The sequence below is a fragment of the Periophthalmus magnuspinnatus genome, chromosome 1 (assembly GCF_009829125.3).
Source record: "Periophthalmus magnuspinnatus isolate fPerMag1 chromosome 1, fPerMag1.2.pri, whole genome shotgun sequence".
Classification (NCBI taxonomy): domain Eukaryota; kingdom Metazoa; phylum Chordata; class Actinopteri; order Gobiiformes; family Gobiidae; genus Periophthalmus; species Periophthalmus magnuspinnatus.
In genome coordinates this window covers 2,309,813-2,331,148 of record NC_047126.1, presented here as the reverse complement: position 1 = coordinate 2,331,148, position 21,336 = coordinate 2,309,813, and the positions used below count along the sequence as shown (strand labels likewise).

General features: G+C 40.6%; 1 protein-coding gene across 4 annotated transcripts in view; it reads left to right on the top strand.

The window, feature by feature from the left end:
* The window catches only part of LOC117375271 (septin-9-like), a 99,821-nt gene that overhangs the window by 36,884 nt on the left and 41,601 nt on the right, over window positions 1-21,336 (top strand). Inside the window, exon 1 of one of the 4 annotated variants that reach the window (XM_055223272.1) lies at window positions 7,884-8,227. The exons of 2 other annotated variants lie outside the window; for them this stretch is intronic. In XM_055223272.1, coding sequence (XP_055079247.1) covers window positions 8,053-8,227 — 175 coding nt within the window. In that variant the 5' untranslated portion in view covers window positions 7,884-8,052. Of the gene's footprint in view, window positions 1-7,883; window positions 8,228-17,574; window positions 17,651-21,336 lie in introns of those variants that run through there. One more of the 4 variants, XM_033971582.2, reaches the window with a different exon arrangement.

The window sequence follows — 21,336 nt, the reverse complement described above, 5'->3', positions numbered from 1 at the left end:
GTTAATATGAACATTTAAGACCAAAATAACAAGTCTGACAGCAGCAGGTTCAATAGAAAATGAACTGGAGCCAGAGTCTAAGGAGCAGGAAGTGCTCATGGTCACTTCCTGTTTGTACCGCGGCGGCGGCAGGTTAGCTCTGTCTGTTTATATAAACAGTCTGTGTTTACTTCAGTCGTACAGAAGCTGTAGATCTTTTCTGATCCAGTGTTTCAGTTTTGTTCAGTTTTTTTGAATCGTGTTGAGTTTTTCAGCCACAAAGAGCCACATTTAAACATCGCGTCATATTTTAGTTTATTTAGTTTATTTTGTTTTGTCTGTGTCGCTGCTGAACACGGAGCCATATTCCAAATTGGGTCATTCCACTGTTTTTGTTCTTTTTTTGTTTTTTCTTCCCGGGGGCCGATGACATCACTCACATCCTTCCCTGTTCTGCAGGACGGTCCCGCTGCTCTGTGACCTCACGCGGCGGGCCTCCTCGCTCCAGGTCATGTGACCTCACGCGGCGGGCCTCCTCGCTCCGGGTCACGTGACCTCACTTACTCCATTTCCCCGGCAACAAACATTGAGACTTTGATGTGACAAAGAGATGAACAGTAGGATGTTGATGTAAGAGGTGAAAATGTGAAAGGGAAAGTCTGATGAACGTAAACACAGATTAAAATAAAAAGAGAAAAGTGTTTGACAAGTTTATTTGTACAACACATCAGTCCAGAGTGATTCAAAGTGTTTTATAAAAAGAGAAAGACATAAAATCACAACACAACAAACATAAACAACAACAACAAACATAAATAATCATCAGAAAAGAAACAGAGAACAGAAAAGGCAGAATAAAAACCTTTAAGTCACAACCGAGAAACAACTGAGTCTGAGTCACATCTTCAGGTTCAGTCCTGGTTTAGTCCTGGTTTAGTCCTGGTTTAGTCCTGGTTTAGCCCTGGTTTAGTCCTGGTTTAGTCCTGGTTTAGTCCTGGTTTAGTCCTGGTTTAGCCCTGGTTTAGTCCTGGTTTAGTCCTGGTTTAGTGCTGGTTTAGACCTGTTTTAGTCCTGGTTTAGTCCTGGTTTAGTCCTGGTTTAGCCCTGGTTTAGTCCTGTTTTAGTCCTGGTTTAGTCCTGGTTTAGTCCTGGTTTAGTCCTGGTTTAGTCCTGGTTTAGTCCTGGTCTAGTCCTGATCTAGTCCTGGTTTAGTCCTGGTTTAGTCCTGGTTTAGTCCTGGTCTAGTCCTGATCTAGTCCTGGTTTAGTCCTGGTTTAGTCCTGGTCTAGTCCTGGTTTAGTCCTGGTTTAGTCCTGGTTTAGACCTGGTTTAGACCTGGTTTAGTCCTGGTCTAGTCCTGGTTTAGTCCTGGTTTAGTCCTGGTTTAGTCCTGGTTTAGTCCTGGTTTAGTCCTGGTTTAGACCTGGTTTAGTCCTGGTTTAGTCCTGGTTTAGACCTGGTTTAGTCCTGGTTTAGTCCTGGTTTAGTCTTGGTTTAGTCCTGGTTTAGTCCTGGTTTAGTCCTGGTTTAGTGCTGGTTTAGTCCTGGTTTAGTCCTGGTTTAGACCTGGTTTAGTCCTGGTTTAGTCCTGGTTTAGTCCTGGTTTAGACCTGGTTTAGACCTGGTTTAGTCCTGGTTTAGTCCTGGTTTAGTCCTGGTTTAGTCCTGGTTTAGTCCTGGTTTAGTCCTGTCTTGTTTTTGTTTTGCGTCTGAAGTTCTTTGAGGGAGAGTTCACTTCAGGTCGTTCTCTGCTTCACGTTGATTCGTATCAGTGAGAGTCAGGACTTTATCAGACGGACCTGCTGCTCGTCCGTCAGCGCCGGAGACAAAAGACGAGACAAAAGTGAGTCTGTCTCATCTGTCTTTTCTTTTTATAACCACAGATACGACACCATTTGTTTTGAAGTTTCTGTTTCTTCTGACGTTAAACCCGACTGCAGCACTAAAATAGAGCATGGAGTTGTCCTCATTGCACCATTTTCAGCCAGTTTGTCGAGTAATTAAGAGGAATAAAGAGTACGTGTAATAATAAACGCTTTATAATAACGACACATAATCAGATTTAACAAAAGAGTTGATTTATACAGAACAAATAGTGTTTTAAGACTCAATCAGGCCTCGTAATTACTTCATTAAACCTTCAGCTCTAACTCCTCACGTCTCACTAAGTCTGAATCTGTCCTGTTTATTCATTTTAGTCTTTTGTTTTGATTTATACAGGCTAAAGTGCCCCCTGGAGGGCGTCTGAGGAACTGCAAGGCTGTCCACAGACTAAAAGTGAAAGAAAATGTAGTTTAAAATGAACTTTACATCATCTTTTTACGCTTTTTACTGCTTGATATCAGTATTATGTGAACTTTTTACATATTTAAGTGGATCGGGGGCTCTGTAGACTTTGGGAGCAGTTGATATTGACTCGTTAAGGTGTAGTTTTTACAACGTGTGACCATATTTCTGCTGAAGAATTAGTCCATACCTTATAATTTTAGAGAATATATTTAGTTTTTGTTACACATATCACTTCCCTCAGACACTTTTTTCACTGATCTTATGGGAAACATTGCGGTGACCAGGGTTTTTCCTCAGAAGTCGTTCTGCAGATGTGTAAAAATGACAAAAAAGGAGAGAAGTTGAGGTCAGAGGAGGCTGGAGGCGACAGGGACAGTTCTGTTTCACGCTGCACTTCACTTTACAACCACCAGAGAGCAGTGTGTGACAGACAGTGACTCTAAATATAGACTGTGCTTCATGTCATGTGTCAGACTGAATAAACTAATGATGATCTGAGACAAACAGCTGAAGGCGAGACGCTGCAGGTGAATGGGACAAAATCTGAAACTTAGAGGAAGCATTTTGAAACTTCTCCTGTCGTTTTGTCACATAAAAGTAAGAAAAAAACCTATTACAGCTTTTTCGTCGTATAGAAATGAGGCGTTTTATGTGTAAAAACAGACAAAACTCATTATTTTTGGCACATTTAAAACAGAAACATGGACAGAGTCGGGTTTAAATGTTTTGTTTCTTTTTGTTAACATGTTAAATCCTAAAAATACACAGATTTACCTAAAAAAATGTTCAAATTTTGACTCATTTTTTTCAGTTAAAACTTGAATAAATCATAGGTGGAATTAAATATGAAAAAATCCTTCTGTATGTTTTGTCAAAATCGTGTTAAGAATAATATTGTAAAGTTTGGTTTTGTTGTTTTCTCTTAAAAGTTTGTTGCTAAGAGACTAAACTCACCAAAAAAACAAAAAAAAAAACATTGATGATCAAAAACAGCTTAAGTCGAGACGCTGCAGCTGAATAGGACAAAATCTGAAACTTAGAGGAATCATTTTGAAACTTCTCCTGTCGTTTCGTCACATAAAAGTAAGAAAAAAATGTATTACAACTTGTTCATCGTGCGACGTTTTCATATAGAAATAAGGCGTTTTATGTGTAAAAACAGATAAAACTCACCTTTTTTGAGACGTTCAAAACAGAAACATGGACAGAGTCAGGTTTAAATGTTTTGTTTCTTTTTGTTATTGTCAAATTTAATCATAAAAAAACACAAAGAGGAGATTTTGGAGCTTGTTTAGTGTTTGACTGAACTAAATCCGACTCAAAATTGACCTAAAAAATCAAATTTCGCCTCATTTTTTGGATTTAAAACTTGAATAAATCAGAGTTGGAATAAGACATGAAAAAATCCTTCTGCTTGTTTTGTCAAAATTGTGTTAAGTTCAGTGTTGTAAAGTTTGGTGTGTGTAGGAGCCACTTTAAGGTTTGATCTTCATGTCTCTGGGGGATTACGTTTGGAGAAAGTGGCGTTTGTAGTTGTCGTTAAAATAATGTAGCGTCTCCCCTTAATAAACGCACACAGACACACAAACGACGCACACAGACACACAAACGACGCACACAGACACACAAACGACGCACACACTGACGCCGACACAGATCTGCGACGTCCTGACGAAGGTTCCGGAAGTTTACGCCGAGCATCTGGAGGAAGGTCGGGGGGTTAAAGAAGTTTCCCACCGCTGCACCGTGACCTTTGACCTTTTGGGAGAAATCACGGCAGATCTCTGAGCGCGCGCAGCAATGTCTCCCCCGTCTCCGTTTGTCCACGGCGGACGCTTTCACTTTCACACGTTTGGACGTCCGCGCGTGTTTACATGTTACGTAATGCAGCTTTAAAGGGGCCGTGTTACACTTTTCACTTTTCTCGTCGTTTCCTCGTCACAAACAGACCTGGAGTTGTGTTTTTTTGTTGTTTTTTTGTTTCATTCACACATGATTAACACACAAACACCTGCAGATTTAGGCTGAGTTCTTCTCTCAAACTGAAAACACTCTGTTCCACCTTGTGATGTCATCGTGTGGCGATACAGGAAGTGGTTTTAAACTCCACGCACGTTCACTAGAATCGTTCGGACGGATTGATTTCCGCTCTGGGATTGCCAATGTATAACTGAACAAAAGGTAAAAAATGAGCTGTTCACTTGGAAAAAACTACCACTTCATGACATCACAAGGTGGAACGGAGCATTTTGAGCTTTGGACATGTAGATAAACGAATAATAAATGGTGTAAATTAAACAAAAAAAACAACTCCAGGTCTGTTTTTCAGGAGGTGACATCATTAGAACATGACTCAACGCTCAGGAAAGTCCATTTTGTGTAATTTTAGCACTTTTACGTGACAAAATTGCGTTATTCATCCGACTAACCGGCCCAACCCGGGTGTGTCCCATTTTTGAAATTTAAAAATCTGCTCGTCCTGTAAATGAACCACACGACTGGCCTGTTGTGGCTTGAAAAAAACATTTGCTCATCGCGTGGCTAAATGACCCACAGTGTGAGCGACTCAGTTTATCAAAGCTGGGACTGTATATTTTGAGCCTCAGTATTTATCGTGAGTACTTTGAATACTTTTTCTTTGCAAAATTAGTGAGACTTTTGTTATTTCAGGTGTAAAACAATAAGATTTGAGCTGTGGAGCGTTGAATGAGTCACTTCTGAAGCTGATCTTTGGTTCTTTAGTGCAGCTCAGGTCTTTTTATGATCCAGTTTGTTTAAAAATGTTTTACTGGGATTATCTCGTTTTATTTTAATTGTGTCAGTGTCATAAAGTCGTTTCGATATTATTGTTTACCGGAGTACATCTCTATAGCGTTTTGTAGATTGTACATATAAATGGACGTAGCTAACCTGCTAGCCGCCGCGTTACTTTCACTTTCTCTGTGTCCTCTCTCTGTCTCTGCTGCTTCAGACTCATTTTAGTCTTAAATGTTTGTGTTAACCCTCTACATGGTTCTGGGTTCTTTTTTTCTTTTTTTTTTTTGTTATTTTGAGGTGTGGTTTTTTTTAGGGTTTTTTTTAGTTGTTTATTTTGAGTTGTTTATTTTATTTATTTTTTATTTTGAGTTATTTTGAGTTTTTTTCAGTTTATTTTCTTAATTTTTTTGTTATTTTGAGTTGAGTTCTTTTTTTTTGTTCTTGTTTTATTTTATTTTATTTTTTTAATTATTTTGAGTTTATTTTTTTAATTATTGAGGGTTTTTTTGTTTTGTTTTTTTAGTTATTTTGAGTTGATTTATTTTTATGTTTTGTTATATTGAGTTGAGTTCATTTTATTTTATTTTATCTTTTTTTTTTAGTTATTTTGAGTTGTTTTTTTTTGTTTTTTTAAACTGTGTCCTCTCTCTGTCTCTGCTGCTTCAGACTCATTTTGGTCTTAAATGTTCGTATTAACCCTCTACATGATCCTGGGGTTTTTATTTCACTATTGTGTCTGTAAATCAAGATATGAACATTAATAACAGACAAATCAGGTCCTTCTTTCCCCGAGGTCGCTCCTGTTAGCGTTAGCAACAGGTTTGATTGACAGTTGTCCGTTGCTATCGCGGTTCACCCTTTGCGCTCTTGTCGTTTCATGGATTTTTTTTTGGCAAAACCCACAATGTCGATGAAACGTTCTGCACCGACAAAGACGCCTACGAAGGTTTGAACTTTGAGAGAGTTTAAACGAGAGAGAAATGTGAGAAAATGTTAACGCCTGTGTGAGAAAAGTGTATAAAGTGTGTGGTGAGGGGTTTTACAGACAAAAACAGAGAGAATAATGTAAAAAATAAAGATGAAACCACACGGATTTTGCGGTGACAGGTCTACCGTCTTCTCCGCCACTTCCCACGAACCTACCAAGAGCGTTTCGTGAGTTAGCTTGCGGGCTAACGTCGCGCGCCGCACATTCCTCTCACACATGCGGTCAGTAAACACGCTCTCTTTGGTCTTTACGTCCCGGTTAAGTGCCAGTTGACATTTTATACATCGCCTCAGTTGTGAAGGTCAGGTGGGGTCGCAGCTCCACATTTCTCGCTAATGACGCGGCGCATACTGGACATAACGGTCAGCGGCGGCGTGTGGGGCGGCAGATGGTCACCCGGGCCACACCGACGCCATCTGGCACAACGGGCAGAGCGGGGGTGGAGGAGGGTGGACAAGTCAATCATTTCACGCTGTTTGGGTTCTTAAACTCACGCCATGGTGTTTTTTTATGTTTGTTCTACCACTGTTTCAAGCTAATTTAGTTTTTTAGCGCCCCCATGCTAGTCTGTATCGTATATTTTGTATATCAGCGTCTGAATTAACGTTAATCGCAATCAGTATCGAGTGTTTGGAAGCAGCTGAACACGTGTTTATTCACTTTCTCCACATGAACGACTCCTTTGACGTTTTCCAGTCCGGTTTTAGACGTCGCCACGGCACTGAGACTGCGCTATCAAGGTGACAAACGACATCCGCCCGAACATCGATACAGGAAAAGTCTCAGTCTTGATCCTGTCAGGGCTGGGACTTAGAGACTAAACGACTGGGAGGGCGTCTCTGGGACTAAACTGGTTCAAGTTCTATCTAGAAAACAGAGAGGACTTTGCTAAAATGTGAATCTGTGTCTCAGATCATGTGGCCCTGAGCTGTGGGGTGCCCCAGGGGTCAATCCTGGGACCCCTGTTGTTCAGTTTTTACATGTGACCCAGGCCTCTACTTTGAATCCAGGCTCAAACGGTTCTGTTTATCTGTGAATATGACTGAAATGTGTTTATTCTGCCTCTTGTCTTTGCTAATTTTACGATGATTATTTCGAAATACATGGCGAGACTTGATCACAAAATTTACACTTCAAACTGCGCAAAATCGGTAAGAAAAATATAAAACTCTGGTCTTGCGAGATTCTTCCATTAGTGATAAATAAATGCAGAAGTGAAACAAACATAAAGGTGTTTTTAATGTTACGTTTTTACAAAGTACTCAAAGTATTCAGAATGCAGTAGTCTGATTGGACCATGTAATACATTTTAAGTATTCCTGTATTTACGTATTAAGTTTTTAAATAGTAAATTCAGTATTCTGTCACTAAATACATTTTCAAAGTGTTTTCCCATTACTGTATGTGACTTAAACCCTTTGATTTCCCACTTTTCTGATGTTAAATTTTTATTTTAGCTGTTTGTATTTCAGTTTTTGATCAAATTTTGGTTTTTTTTGGACGAATCTTTGTCTTCAAACCTTCAGTGGCTCATAGCAAACTGCACCCCAAAAACAAACTAAAATATTTATTGCACTGAAAAACTTGTGTCCTTGTTGTAAGCGGCTCGCATCTCCACAAACCTGATTCTTTTTTGACCTGGAGGAGCAACTCTTCCTTCTTTTTCCATTGAAATGTTGTTTTTTTTTGTTTGTTTTTTTGGCTGGAACCTTCCACACTCCGGCGTAACACTTACCTACCGCCCAAAAAAAAGGTTTCTATTACTTCTACTTTCTATTTCCGTGGAAACCTGCAGACGACGTGTCAAATCTGGAAAGCTACGTAGTGTTTCTTTACAGTTTACGTGATTCATTTTGTGGTGTGCGTTTGTATCTGTTCCTGTAGCTCGTCCAGTGTCTTCCTTGCGCTTTGGCTCCTGTCCCTTCAGTGAGCCGGCTGGTCCCTGGACGTGGGCCCTTTTGAACGTGGGCCCTCTGGACGTGGGCCCTCTGGAGACCCTCTTGTTTATTGTTCCGCGGGGAAGTTCTCCGCTCGCACTCATGAATCAAACCTCGAGCGATGAGTTAGCTCCATTTCCTGCTTCCTCCAGAGCATCAGCTGCCACACGAGTGAACCTACGCCGCCAGGAAAAAAAAAACGATTCTTTCTGGAGACACGGAGACCAGGGCGAAAGAAGAATGGATCGTGTTAGCGGTGACGAGTTTAGCTTCTCTTGTGAGTAGCTCTGTTTCGCTGTGTTCTTTTTGGAGAGCCGCGCTGACGTCTGCTTCTCGTTACGGTTTAAGTCGAGTTGTGCTTTTTGAGAATTCGAGCGACACGCCGGTTTGGTTTCCTTCATAATTTGCTCGGGAATTTCACTACAAAAGCGTCTGGTTGTGTTTGAGGATATCAGTTTACGTTGGGGCGTTTCAAGTGAAGAGATCGCGGGGGTCTATCGATTTCACGCTCTTTACAGACAGAGAGGATCAGAGTTTGGATGGTTTCGATTTTGTCTAAGGATGCACCAGTCCAGCTTCCAATTCAGTTACTGATATTGATACTTTGACTGTGAGTATCTGCCAAGACTGAATATTAACCGATACCAGAGAGAAAGGCTGGAAAAATGTCACTTATTTCCTTAAAACGCAGTTAAGGTGTTACACAAGAGGTCCAGTTGTGTTAGGTAATGGTTTTATCCTTTGAATAACGTCTGAACAGCTTTGTGTGAGTAAAAGTTCAAACATTATGAGACATTTTAGGCCAAAATCATCCTGCAAAAGGTCGTATTACGTCTGATTTAAGGCCCAACCAGGATATCAACTGAACTGATATCATGGAACCGATACCTGATCCACCAAATTTTTCTGTAATTTGATGTTGGAAGAGAATTTATACCTGACAACTATTACTTAAAGGTCCCATATTACTTAAAATCGACTCTTGTGAGCATTAAGTTCATGATCTACTGCCGTTTTGTTTCATTCACACATGATTTATAAAGGAAATATCGTGCAAAGTCTTCAACTCTTTTATTATTACTTATTTATTACTCTTTTATTACTTTATTAAGAGACTAAACTCCAAACGTAAAACCTTGTACTTCACTTTTATCTCCTCTAGTTCAGGAAATCACTTTAGTGAATTGGAAAAGCAGAGATTTTTGAACAAAAAAACATAATTATATTGACTTTACATTTGTTGGATGAGAATCATGTGGAACCTTTGACAATGCTAGAAAGGGGCGGAGATAAGTGAGGTGTGGGGTTCAGTTTTAACATTTTCCTCTTTTTATGGTTAAAAATGGGTTGATAAAGGTCCTATATTACGCAAAATATTCCCTTGTGAGCTTTAAAACCATGTTCTAATGCTGTTACCTCCTCGAAAACAGACCTGGAGTTGTGTTTTGTTTCTTTATTATTAGTCTGTAACATCTCCAAACCTCAAAACGCTCTCAAAACCACCTTATGATGTCATCAAGTGGTAGTTTTCACATTACTTTTTTACCTTTAATTCAATAAAGATCAGCAATTCCAGGTCTGAAATCATCCAAATGACTCTAGAAATGAAGATGTGTGGAGTTTAAAAACACAGCGGAGCACTTCCTGTATCGCCACACGATGACATCACAAGGTGGAACGGGGCGTTTTCAGTTCGAGAGAAGAACTTAACCTAAATCTGCAGCGTTTGTGAATGAAACAAAACACGAAACGACATTAGAACGAATCAGAAAACAGCGTGACACGGGCGCTTTGACGTTCCAGAAACTCAGAATCCACCGATATCGAGTTTTGCGTGTTTCGTAAATGTTTTATCTTGAAGTCTGAGCGGCACTTTGCAGTTTTCACGTTCAGATAAAACTCTCCCTGTACCACACATTCGCCGTCTCCATTTGAAGCGCGAGGGGAGCGCGGCAACCACGGCAACGCAAAACAAAACAGGAAGAAGCCCCGGCTATCTCATGTGTTCGACACCCGAGCCAAGCCAGATGTTCCTCTGCTCCTGCCCCTCCCCCCCCCCGTCCCGGCGGACCCCTACATCCCTGACCCCTCTTCCTCTCCTCTTTCACTGGTCCCTCGCTCTCCTGCGGTGAAATATCTGCGTGACCGACTAACCCCTCTGACTCATCGACGTAACGTTTTAATGAAGTCAGTGTGCGCTTTGTCTTGACCTTTCGGGCCAATGGCGAGGCTCCGTAATGAGGCCTAATACGGCTCCCATTGGACGTTAGTTATCAGTGACCCCCCTGACCCCATCTGGTTTAGTCCGGCGTGGGGAAAACCTGCTGCTGCTGCGCCAACGTCCAAAAAGAGCAGACCAGATGTGGACCATCCCTGTCGAATAAACAAATAAATAAAACGGTACGATACGGTTAAAGTCGCACCGCAATTTTGACCAATGTACGTTCGATTTAGCATATTAGCATAGCATTTATTTCCTTAAAACTAAAATAAAATAAAACTGATCCAAATGTGTCATGTTGTAGTTATTTATCCCACAAGTAAATACAGAACTTTGTGTAAATAACAGTTCAAACGTTATGAGACTTTCTGGGCCGACTGTGACCAGGAAATCATCGTATTACATCGATTTAAATGTCCAAACAGGAAATCCGATCCCAGCGTTGGATCCGCGCCTCGTAAGAATCGTCCGTCGGATTTTATTTGAATCACAGACTGTGGAAAGAAGTCGACTGAGTGAGTGCGATGTGAAGCGTTCGGCTCCAGTCAAACGAAGCGCATCGAGGTTAACGGTTGTAGCGGCTAATCTGGAGCAGAGTTGCATATTTGGAATTCCGACCACGAGTGTCATAGCAACCAGAGAGCCAATCAGGAGCGAGGATGTTGAAGGTAACGCCCCTTCCCGCCCGCACCGCTGGTTTAGTAGGGAGCGGGCGCTTAGCAACGCTGTCGATCGAGCCTGTTGCTAACGCTAACAGGAGCGACCCCGGGGAAAAAAGACGTTTGATTTGTTTGTTTTTAATGTTCATGTCTTGATTTACAGACACAAAAGTGAAATAAAAACCGCAAAGACGATTAATACGAACATTTAAGACCAAAAGGACGAGTCTGACAGCAGCAGAGACAGAGAGGACACAGTAAAAATAAATAAATAAATAAATAAACTCAAAAAAAAAGAAAAAAGAAACTAATAATAAAATAAAAATAATTAAGAAAAACAAGGAAAACTCCTCAAAATAACAAAAAATTTAGAAAATAAACAAAAAAACACCTCAAAATAACAAAAAAAAAAAACTTTTAAAAAAACTTTTAAAAAACCCAAAAAAACAACAAACAAACAAAAAACTAAATAAATAAACTAAAAAACAAACTCAAATAACAAAAAAAAAAAAAAAATGAACTCCAGGATCATGTAGAGCGGGTTAATACGAACATTTAAGACCAAAATGTCTGACAGCAGCAGGTTTTTCAATAGAAAGTGAATTAGAGCCAGAGTCGATGGACCCGGGGGTGTGCACGTGACCACTTCCTGTTAGCATGTTAGCTATGTCCATTTATATATACAGTTTATGATTTAAATACATAAGTGTGGATCATTTCAGGCAAAGTGTTTACATCTCCATCTCCGAATTCAGCAATGTTACCAAAAATACAGAGAGTTTTTTATTTATTTTTTATATATTACTCTGTTTTTTGCAGCAGTCGCGAGATACGTCGGCACAGGGAGGTCGTTATTTGTCTATATCAGATTTATCAGATCACTGGTACTTGCAGAATCCAATATCCAGCCTCGTTAAGTCAGAAAAAGAGTCTCCGAGTTCTGTGCGTAATTCCTTCATCGTGTGGGAAAAGATCTGACCACTTTTGTTTATGACTGTTGCATTTCACTGGTGACCACTCGAGTTATGCAGCTTCATTTCTGCTTCTATTTGTCCATAAATCACGTGTTCAAAGCCGCAGTAATCCCATTAGAAGCAGCGCGGGCGGCCATCTTGAAAACACACTTTGGCTTTTGATCTCGAGTTCCCACAGAGGACACGAGCCTCTCAAACGCTTTTTACGCTGACAAGATAGTTTTATTGTTCTCGATCCGCTACGTAAAATAAACTTTGCTCGATAAATCAAACGAGAAAAGGAAACTGGTGTTTTTCTGCCAAGATTCAAAAAATGGAGTGTTTTTTTGGAGCTGTAAAAATAAGTCGCACTTCCAGTCAGGGTGAGAGCAGCTGTTTGACTGTTTCTCTTGGTTCCAGATTTTGTGCCGTGCTCCGTCTGTGTGAGCTCGGATTATGACGTCATCAGAGGTATAATACTCCCTACGATTGCCAGGCTGGATTGGACCGGACCTGAGCAGTTTTATTAGCTGTCTGCAGTGATGGGAAGAATACTTTCAAATGCATTTTAGACCCGGTTTAGTCCTGGTTTAGACCGGTTTCTGGGTCTTGGACACAGAATCCGGCCTGGTTCAGTCTTGGTTCAGATCCCGTTCAGACCCAGTTCAGTCTTGGTTCTTGGTTCAAACCCGGTTCAGTTCTGGTTCAGTCTTGTTTCAGACCACATCCAGACCCAATTTAGTCTCAATTCAGTCCTGCTTCAGTCCTGGTTTAGTCCTGGTTTAGTCCTGGTTTAGTCCTGGTTTAGTCCTGGTTTTTGTCCTGGTTCAGACCTGGTTTAGTCCTGGTTTTTATCCTGGTTCAAACCCGGCTCAGACCTGGTTTAATACTGGTTTAGTCCTTTCTCAGACCTGGTTTAGTCCTGGTTCAGTCCTGGTTCAGACCCAGTTTAGTCCTGGTTTAGTCGTGGTTCAGACCCGGTTCAGTTCTGGTTTAGTACTGGTTTAGCCCATTTAGTCCTTTCTCAGACCTGGTTTAGTCCTGGTTTAGTCCTGGTTTAGTCCTGGTTTAGTCCTGGTTTTTGTCCTGGTTCAGACCTGGTTTAGTCCTGGTTTTTATCCTGGTTCAAACCCGGCTCAGACCTGGTTTAATACTGGTTTAGTCCTTTCTCAGACCTGGTTTAGTCCTGGTTCAGTCCTGGTTCAGACCCAGTTTAGTCCTGGTTTAGTTGTGGTTCAGACCCGGTTCAGTTCTGGTTTAGTACTGGTTTAGCCCATTTAGTCCTTTCTCAGACCCGGCTCAGACCTGGTTTAGTCCTGGTTCAGTCCTGGTTCAGACCCGGCTCAGACCTGGTTTAGTCCTGGTTTAGTCGTGGTTCAGACCCGGTTCAGTTCTGTTTAAGTCCTTGTTTTTGTCCTGGTTTTTGTCCTGGTTCAGACCCGGCTCAGACCTGATTTAGTCCTGGTTTAGTCCTGGTTTTTGTCCTGGTTCAGACCTGGCTCAGACCCGGTCCAGACCTCCTTTAGCCCGGTTCCTGTCTCTTTGGCGTGTCACAGGTGAACACGTCTGGTGAAGCTGTTGCCGTAGCGACATCTCCAGACTCAGGTCGTAGCTTAAAAAATCCATAAACAGTGTGGAACTTTTGATCTTAATAATGATCCGAGTTTTCCCGTAGTCTGGACTCGTGGATGTTTTTAACGCAGGTAAAGCCCAAATTATGTGATGAAGACATTTATAAAAAGTAAGTGTACTCTGAACAGCACAAAGAGTACTCAGAGTGTGTATTTTTACTGCGTGTGTGGAGGTACTTCCCGACTCCGCCTGTCGAGCTTCAGTCTGAGCCACATCTGCTCTGACAGGAAGGAAACAGTTGTGCTGATGTTCTGAAAAGTGCTCTGAGGGTTCTGGGCCTGATCTCTGGTGGAGCGCGACGATCGTGTCAACAGAGGAACTCATGAATCACTCTCGTTTTCCACTCCCGTCATTTACAAACGCACACGAAACCTCCAAACTGGCGTGGACGCGGTTCTAAACGTGCGGCGCCGCGAGAAATCAACACAGAAAGTCGAGTTAAACCAGACGTGTTATGATCTCTGACGCGTGCGGATCGGTACGTTATAATTTACACATTTTAAATCACAATGTTCATCTAAAACGACGGAATAAAAAAAAACAAGTTGGGATCTTTTTTGACTGATACCTGGTCCAACAAATCTGCACCGATACCCAGCCTCGATATCAGTGCGTCCGTAACCATAGTGACAGACGTTTTGTGTAATCCCTCTACCTCGCTGTTAGCATCACTACTTTCTTTTAGCATCACTACTTCCTGTTAGCGTCACTATTTCCTGTTAGCGTCACTACTTCCTGTTAGCGTCACTACTTCCCGTTAGCGTCACTACTTCCCGTTAGCGTCACTACTTCCCGTTAGCATCACTACTTCCTGTTAGCGTCACTATTTCCTGTTAGCGTCACTACTTCCTGTTAGCGTCACTACTTCCTGTTAGTGTCATTATTTCCTGTTAGCGTTACTACTTCCCGTTAGCGTCACTATTTCCCATTAGCGTCACTATTTCCTGTTAGCGTCACTTCTCCCCGTTAGCGTCACTACTTCCCGTTAGCGTCACTACTTCCCGTTAGCGTCACTACTTCCCGTTAGCGTCACTACTTCCCGTTAGCGTCACTATTTCCCGTTAGCGTCACTACTTCCCGTTAGCGTCACTACTTCCCGTTAGCGTCACTACTTCCTGTTAGCGTTACTACTTCCTGTTAGCGTCACTACTTCCTGTTAGTGTCACTACTTCCTGTTAGCGTCACTACTTCCTGTTAGTGTCACTACTTCCTGTTAGCGTCACTACTTCCTGTTAGCGTCACTACTTCCTGTTAGCGTCACTACTTTCTGTCCAGTTTCATCTCTATGAGTTTTTTTCCGAGTCACGCTAAAATATTTAAAGATCAGACAGTGACAGGGAGCTGCAGGTGGGTTAGAGGTCAGGGGTCAGAGGTCAAAGGTTACAGGGGTTAGGGTCAGTGGATAGAGAGCTGCAGGTGGACGTCGCTGTTAAACACGACAGAAATAAAACGAATTCTTCACCCGAGACACTTCTGTGTTTAGAAAGAGACGTGTTTGTGTCTCGATGCTAACGCTAATGCTAACGCTAATGCTAACGCTAATGCTAAAAAACATAAGAATAACACCACAAACTGAACAAATCAGGTCGTCTTTATATAAATTAATTTTAACGAGTCGGTCCGTTCATGTTCTTCCTCTTCTCCGGGGGCGTCAGTTTAAACAGGGACTCCCAGACTTCCCTCACCCCAGACACTTCCTCCAGCTCCTCCTGTGTGATCGAGCTCCTCCTCTTTGTCTTAACAAGTTGTTTATTTTATATTTTATGCTTTAAATAAAAGTTAGCGTTAGCTTTGAGGCGCGTGTTTCAAAGTGAATTTTAGACGATGAAAATGACAAACTTTAAAAAATGTAACTGATCCACTTTGTTTTTCTGACTCACACTTTGAAAATATTTAAAAACACAAAATTCTACATTCTCCATTTTGTCGTCTGTAGCGGCGCCGACACAGACGTGAGCGCTCAGAGGTTTGGACACGCCCACTCAGTGTTTTTTTAAGATATTTTTACTACTTTCTACATTTTATATACAAATCCTCAAAGTACAAGTCGTGTACGTTTAAACAATACGACACCCTGTACTACTGATACTACTACTAATACTTTCTACATTTTATATACTTACAAATACATCAAATATACAATGTAAGATATATGGAAATACTGTGTGTAGTAAAGAAAAAAATATTATAAAACTCAACTAAATATTTTTCGACAAAGCACAGAGTGGATACTTATTTAAAATATAAATAAAATATTTAAAAAATACACGGTTGGTTTGTGTCGTGTTGGGAAAAGTGGGTTGAATATACAAATCTAAAAAAACACAATTTTATTTTGAAGTAAATATTAAGTAAATAGATAAAAGTACAGTTTGTGGCCACTCCCTTTTGTTTGTGTGAATGATGCATGATGGGATATGTGTGTACTGACCAGAGTGAACGTGTATTTGTACAACTTAAATGTACCTCATTGTAAAACGTGAAAACTTATAGAGAATTTAAATTATTCATTTATTTATTATTTATATATTCATGTATTTATTTATTTATTTATTCATCTACGTATTTATTTATTCATCCATCCATTTATTTGTTTGTTTATTTATTTATTTATTCATCTACTTATTTATTTATTCATCCATCCATTTATTTGTTTATTTATTTATTTATTCATCTACTTATTTATTTATTCATCCATCCATTTATTTGTTTATTTATTTATTTATTTATTTATGTATTTATTTATTTATTCGTCTACTTATTTATTCATTCATCCATCCATTTATTTATTTATGTATTTATTTATATTTTGTGTTATTTACCTTTTTTCCTTACTACTTCCATAATAATTCCATATATTCCATATATTTAGCTTCATAGATTGAAAATAATAATAATAATAATAATAATAATAATAATAATAATAATAATAATAATAATAATACAATTTTAAAACATAATGACAGAAATGAGAGGGCGTGTCCAAATGTTTGTGTTCACAAATGTATATATCGATAAATAGTCGTAGTTAAAATGTTCTTCATATGTTTGTTGAACGCTCGCGGATGGAAGATATTTGTTTGTTTGTTTTTTGGTGATGGGACGGAACAATAAACAATAATATCGTTTATCGTTTATCGTGATGAAAAGGGGCGACAATAATCGTTCGCGGGACATTTTATATAAATATGATAATCGCCGACAAAGAAAATCACCTGAATGTGCAGAAAAAAACGAGTCTAGTGCTCCGGGGTCTTAGGGGGCCCAGATTTCAACCCTCGGCCTATTCATTTGTACTACGAGAGGGGGGCCCATGTGAACTTTCTTGCCCTGGGACCTCCAAATCTCTGTGGACGGGCCTGTTCAGACACTTTTTCAGGTGTATTTTTGTATCTGTATTTCTTTTGTACATCCTGTAAAATGTAAAATAGGGGGGGCCCATGTGAGTGTTATTGCCCCGGGCCCCCAAAATTTCAGTCGACGCCCCTGCTCATTCATAATATCCTCTGCTAAAAAGCTATAATTCTTCACATCCCTAACAACTTTAACCGTTATCGTGATGTAATCGTTAATCTTTGTTATTTCAGCCGTGATAATCGTCGCGCAAAAATTTCAATGTCGTCCGACGCAAAGTCTGAGTCACGAGTCAGAAGAGGTTGAGTCAAACGCTCACGGCCGTGCGGAGGTTTGTGCGGATGAGAAAAACATGGAGGTCCTCGGGAAACAGATGACCAAATGTTTTGAGGACGCACACACACACACACACACACACACACCCCGACACACACACACACACAGACACACACAGAGGACACTGAACAAAACCGTGGGAGGATGCACTCACTTGAAACCAAATCCTTTGCATAGAGCCAATAGTGTGTGTCTGTGTGTGTGTGTGTGTCTCTGTGTGTGTGTGTCTCTCTGTGTGTGTGTGTGTGTGTGTGTGTAGGGGTGTGTGTGTGTGTGTGTGTGTGTGTGCATTGTAACCTCTGCTGGCTCAACATAATTACACGTGCTGCGAAAAAAACATTTGCTCAAAGTTCCCCTCTGACTTTCTGTGAATGAGGGGTGTGGCCGCTCGCACAGGCGTCTCAGCCAGTGGGGACGGAGGTCACGTGACACCACAGTGGGCGGGGCTAAGGCTGAAGCAGGCAGCGAGCACTTTCCCCCCAGCTGAATCTGTGATTGAGGCAGCCGGAGATACACAGAAGGCCACAGAGCTTGGGATTGCCTGGGTGAGTCGTGGTTTTTTTGCTTTTAAAATCCACACGTTTTTTGGGTGTTTTTTTGTGTTTTTTATGTTCGGGAAACGTTGTGGATTTGTAGAAACGGCGTGAAAAAGCGTTTGATGTTGTGAAGCGGCTGATGAGGTTGTGTTTTAGATCAGAAAGTTGTGTAAAGTTTGTGAAGAAATCATCTAAAACTGATCTTTGGTGTGGAGGACTTTCCCATTGTTCAGCTGTTCAGTGCAGTTTTTTTGGGGGGGGACTCTGCACCTCCTCCCTGCTCCCTCCTCCTCCTCCTCCTCGCTTCCTCCCTCCTTTTCTCCTTCTTTGCTCTACCATTGTGTCCTCACCCCCAGAGCATGCATGGATAATCATTCTGCTCTAATGGGAGCACATGTGGGCCAATCAGGACAGTTTTTTGTTCTTTTTCTGCTTCCAGGGGGGTCAGTCTCTGCGTCTTTTCTCTCCGGTTAAACTTTTTTCTCTTAACTTTCTTCTACCGCAGTGGATTATTTCAGCAAACGCAGCTCTCACCTGTGATAAACCGCGTCTCAAACAGGTGGCTTGTCTTTCAGTTTTGTTTTTTTTTTCCCCCCGGAGGTCAAAACCTTCCCCAAATTTGAGCTTTGAAGTGATCACATGACGACGCTCCTTTCATCATCAGTTTCTAGTTGAATAGCTGCTGCTTTTCTGGCTGTGAAAACCCAAAAAACACGATCCTTTTTGCTACTTGTACATTCAAAGATGTTCCTGAAGCTGCTGCACGTTTGCGTAGTTGATAAGGCCGACGCTCACACACTTAACTGAACTCGCACATCACTTCCTCGCTCTGTGTTTACACTCTCTTGAAACTCATTTGTGGTGTTTGTTTTATCGATTCCAGTGTCTTTACGCGACGCTTTGCACAAAAAACTGCACAAAAACTGCACAAAAATACCAAACTTACCACCACTGTTTGTTTATTTTACAAGTCAGAGTCATGTTGTCTGTGTCGAGAGACTAAAAATCATCAACGGGGAGTCGGAAATTTATAGAAAAAAGCCATTTGATGAAGAGGAAATCGTGCAAAGTCTTGAACTCTTGTATTACTATGAGACAAAAGTGCAAACGTAAACACTTGTACTTCACTTTTATTTCCTCTAGTTCAGGAAATCACTTGGAAAAGCAGTGATTTGTCAAATAAAAACATAATTATATTGACTTTATATGTATTAAAGGAGAACCAGCTTCCTGTGACGATGCTAAAAAGGGGCGGAGATAAGTGAGGTGGGGTTCAGTTTTAATATTTTCCTTTTTTTTTGGTTAAAAAAAGGTCGATAAAGGTCCAATATTACGCAAAATATTCCCTTGATGAGCTTTAATCCACGTTCTAATGCTGCTACCTGCTCAAAAACAAACCTGGAGTTGCGTTTTGTCTCATTCATTCAAGTTTATTATTATTATTATTATTATTATTTTCTACATCTCCAAACCTCAAAACGCTCTGTTCCACCTTGTGATGTCATCAAGTGCTATTTTCAACAGCTCCTTTTTACCTTTTAGTTCAGTAGAAATGGGCAATTCCAGGGCGGAAATGATCCAAATGATTCTAGAAATGAAGGTGTGTGGAGTTTAAAAACACAGCGGGGCACTTCCTGTATCGCCACATGATGACATCACAAGGTGGAACGGGGTGTTTTCAGTTTGAGAGAAGAACTCAGCCTAAATCTGCAGCGTTTGTTTGTTTTAAAAATGTGTGAATGAAGCAAAAAACCAAACAGCTCCGGGTCTGTTTGTGACGAGGAAACGGGCCTTTTAAAGATGGCGTCCTCCTGGTTTATATTTCCAGCGGCTCTCGTGTAAAACGGTGAAGTCGTACCTGTTGTGTCAGTGTTTGACAGCTCTCTGCGTGTCGGGCTCGTGTTCTCGCTCTAAGAATGTGCCCCGGAGCGTTCCCCGCCACAGCCGCGCGGCGCTGGATGTTTTACACTAAACATCCCGGGCTCTTTCTCTTCTTTACGTAAACACGCTCTAATCGTGTCCATATGTGCGACCGGAGATTTGTGGACGCTCATGTTTGTGGTTTTGTTCGTCGGGGGGTTTGTAATCGCTCCACATTGTTCAGAAATGAAAATGTGGAAGAATATGGATCTTTATTTCTGCAGACGGAGCCGAAAACAAAACAAACACATCCAGAAAACTGCACAGGTTTATTTAAAACTTTAAAACAGGAGCAGGTGAGATTATTAGTTTTTATTTTGTGGTGAAATATTAAACTTAAGCACAAATATTTATGTATTTGTACTTGACTTAATCAGATTTTTCAGTGTGTACTTTTACTTTTACTTGAGTACATCTGAGAGCAGTATCTGTACTCTCTACTCTAATACATTTTCGAACAGAACTGCAAAGTAAAAGTGTTTTTATTAAAGTTTGAGCTGCAGAAAAGTCTGAGTTTATTTTTATCACGTTCAGAATTTGAGCAAAACAAATGTACAAATAAAAACAGCTGGAAATAATGATCCATTCAGCTCAAATCTTTATCAAAATCACCACATTTGAAGCTTTAAAAGACTCAAAATCTGTGAAATACTTTTACTTTTTACTCTTTAAGTACATTTTTAAACAGGAGCTTTAATACTTTTACTTAAGTAGATTTTTAATGTGATATTTTTACTTTTATTTGAGTGTTTTTGCTTCTTTTAACACGTTCAGAATTTGAGCAAATAAAAATATACAAAAAAATAAAACCAGATAAAAAAATTCAAAAAAAGCTCAATTCACTTGAAAAATTTTAACATTGTTTTTTTTTATAAGTGAAAAACTGAACTAAACTCTAGAATTAATTAAAAAAATATCCTGATATCAACTGATACCAGACATAAAACAGCACTTATTTCCTTGAAACATCAAATATTTATCAAAATCACCACATTTTTAGCTTTTATACGTCTCAAAATCTAGGCAAAATACTTTTACTTTTTACTCTATAACTACATTTTCACACAAATACGTTAAATTCCAAAATGTGAATTCAAATCTTTATCAAAATCACCACATTTGAAGATTTATTAGACCCCTAAATAAGAAATACTTTTACTTTTTTACTCTTTAAGTGCATTTTAAATACTTTTACTTGAGTATTTCTTGCTGTGGTACCTGTACTTCTACTAAAGTACCAAAACAGAGTACTTTTTCCAGAGTACTTTTGCCTGTTTGACGCGTGAGAGCTGTATTTGTGTCGACCCCCCGCTGCCAAACACATACTTTATCCATGAAGTCATAATAACACAACGAGAAGTAATAAACCGTCACACTGAGGAACAGCGTCTACTCCCCGTCCTCTTCCTCCTCGCCGTGCCCGCCCTCCCGCCGCCGCCCCCCCCCCCCCCCCCCCCCCCCCCCGCACTTGGCACTACTTCATATTTCGTGGTTTTTAGTCGACTTCCCTTTTTCGTCTCTTTGCACTTTGCCCTTTGGCAGTTCTCTGTTCTGTAGTTCCTCTTCCCTGAGCTGGACGCTGTGAGTTTTGTGAGTGCGGTTTTTTGCTCCGTGAACAGATCTGAACCGCCGCCAGAACAGCGGGAACGGCTCACGGCGGCACCCGACACCACAATGACCTCCTCCCCCTGCTCGGACTCCCAGCTACCCCCAGAATGTGTAAAGAAGTGAGCTCCGTAAAACCCCTCACCACACACTTTATACACTTTTCTCAC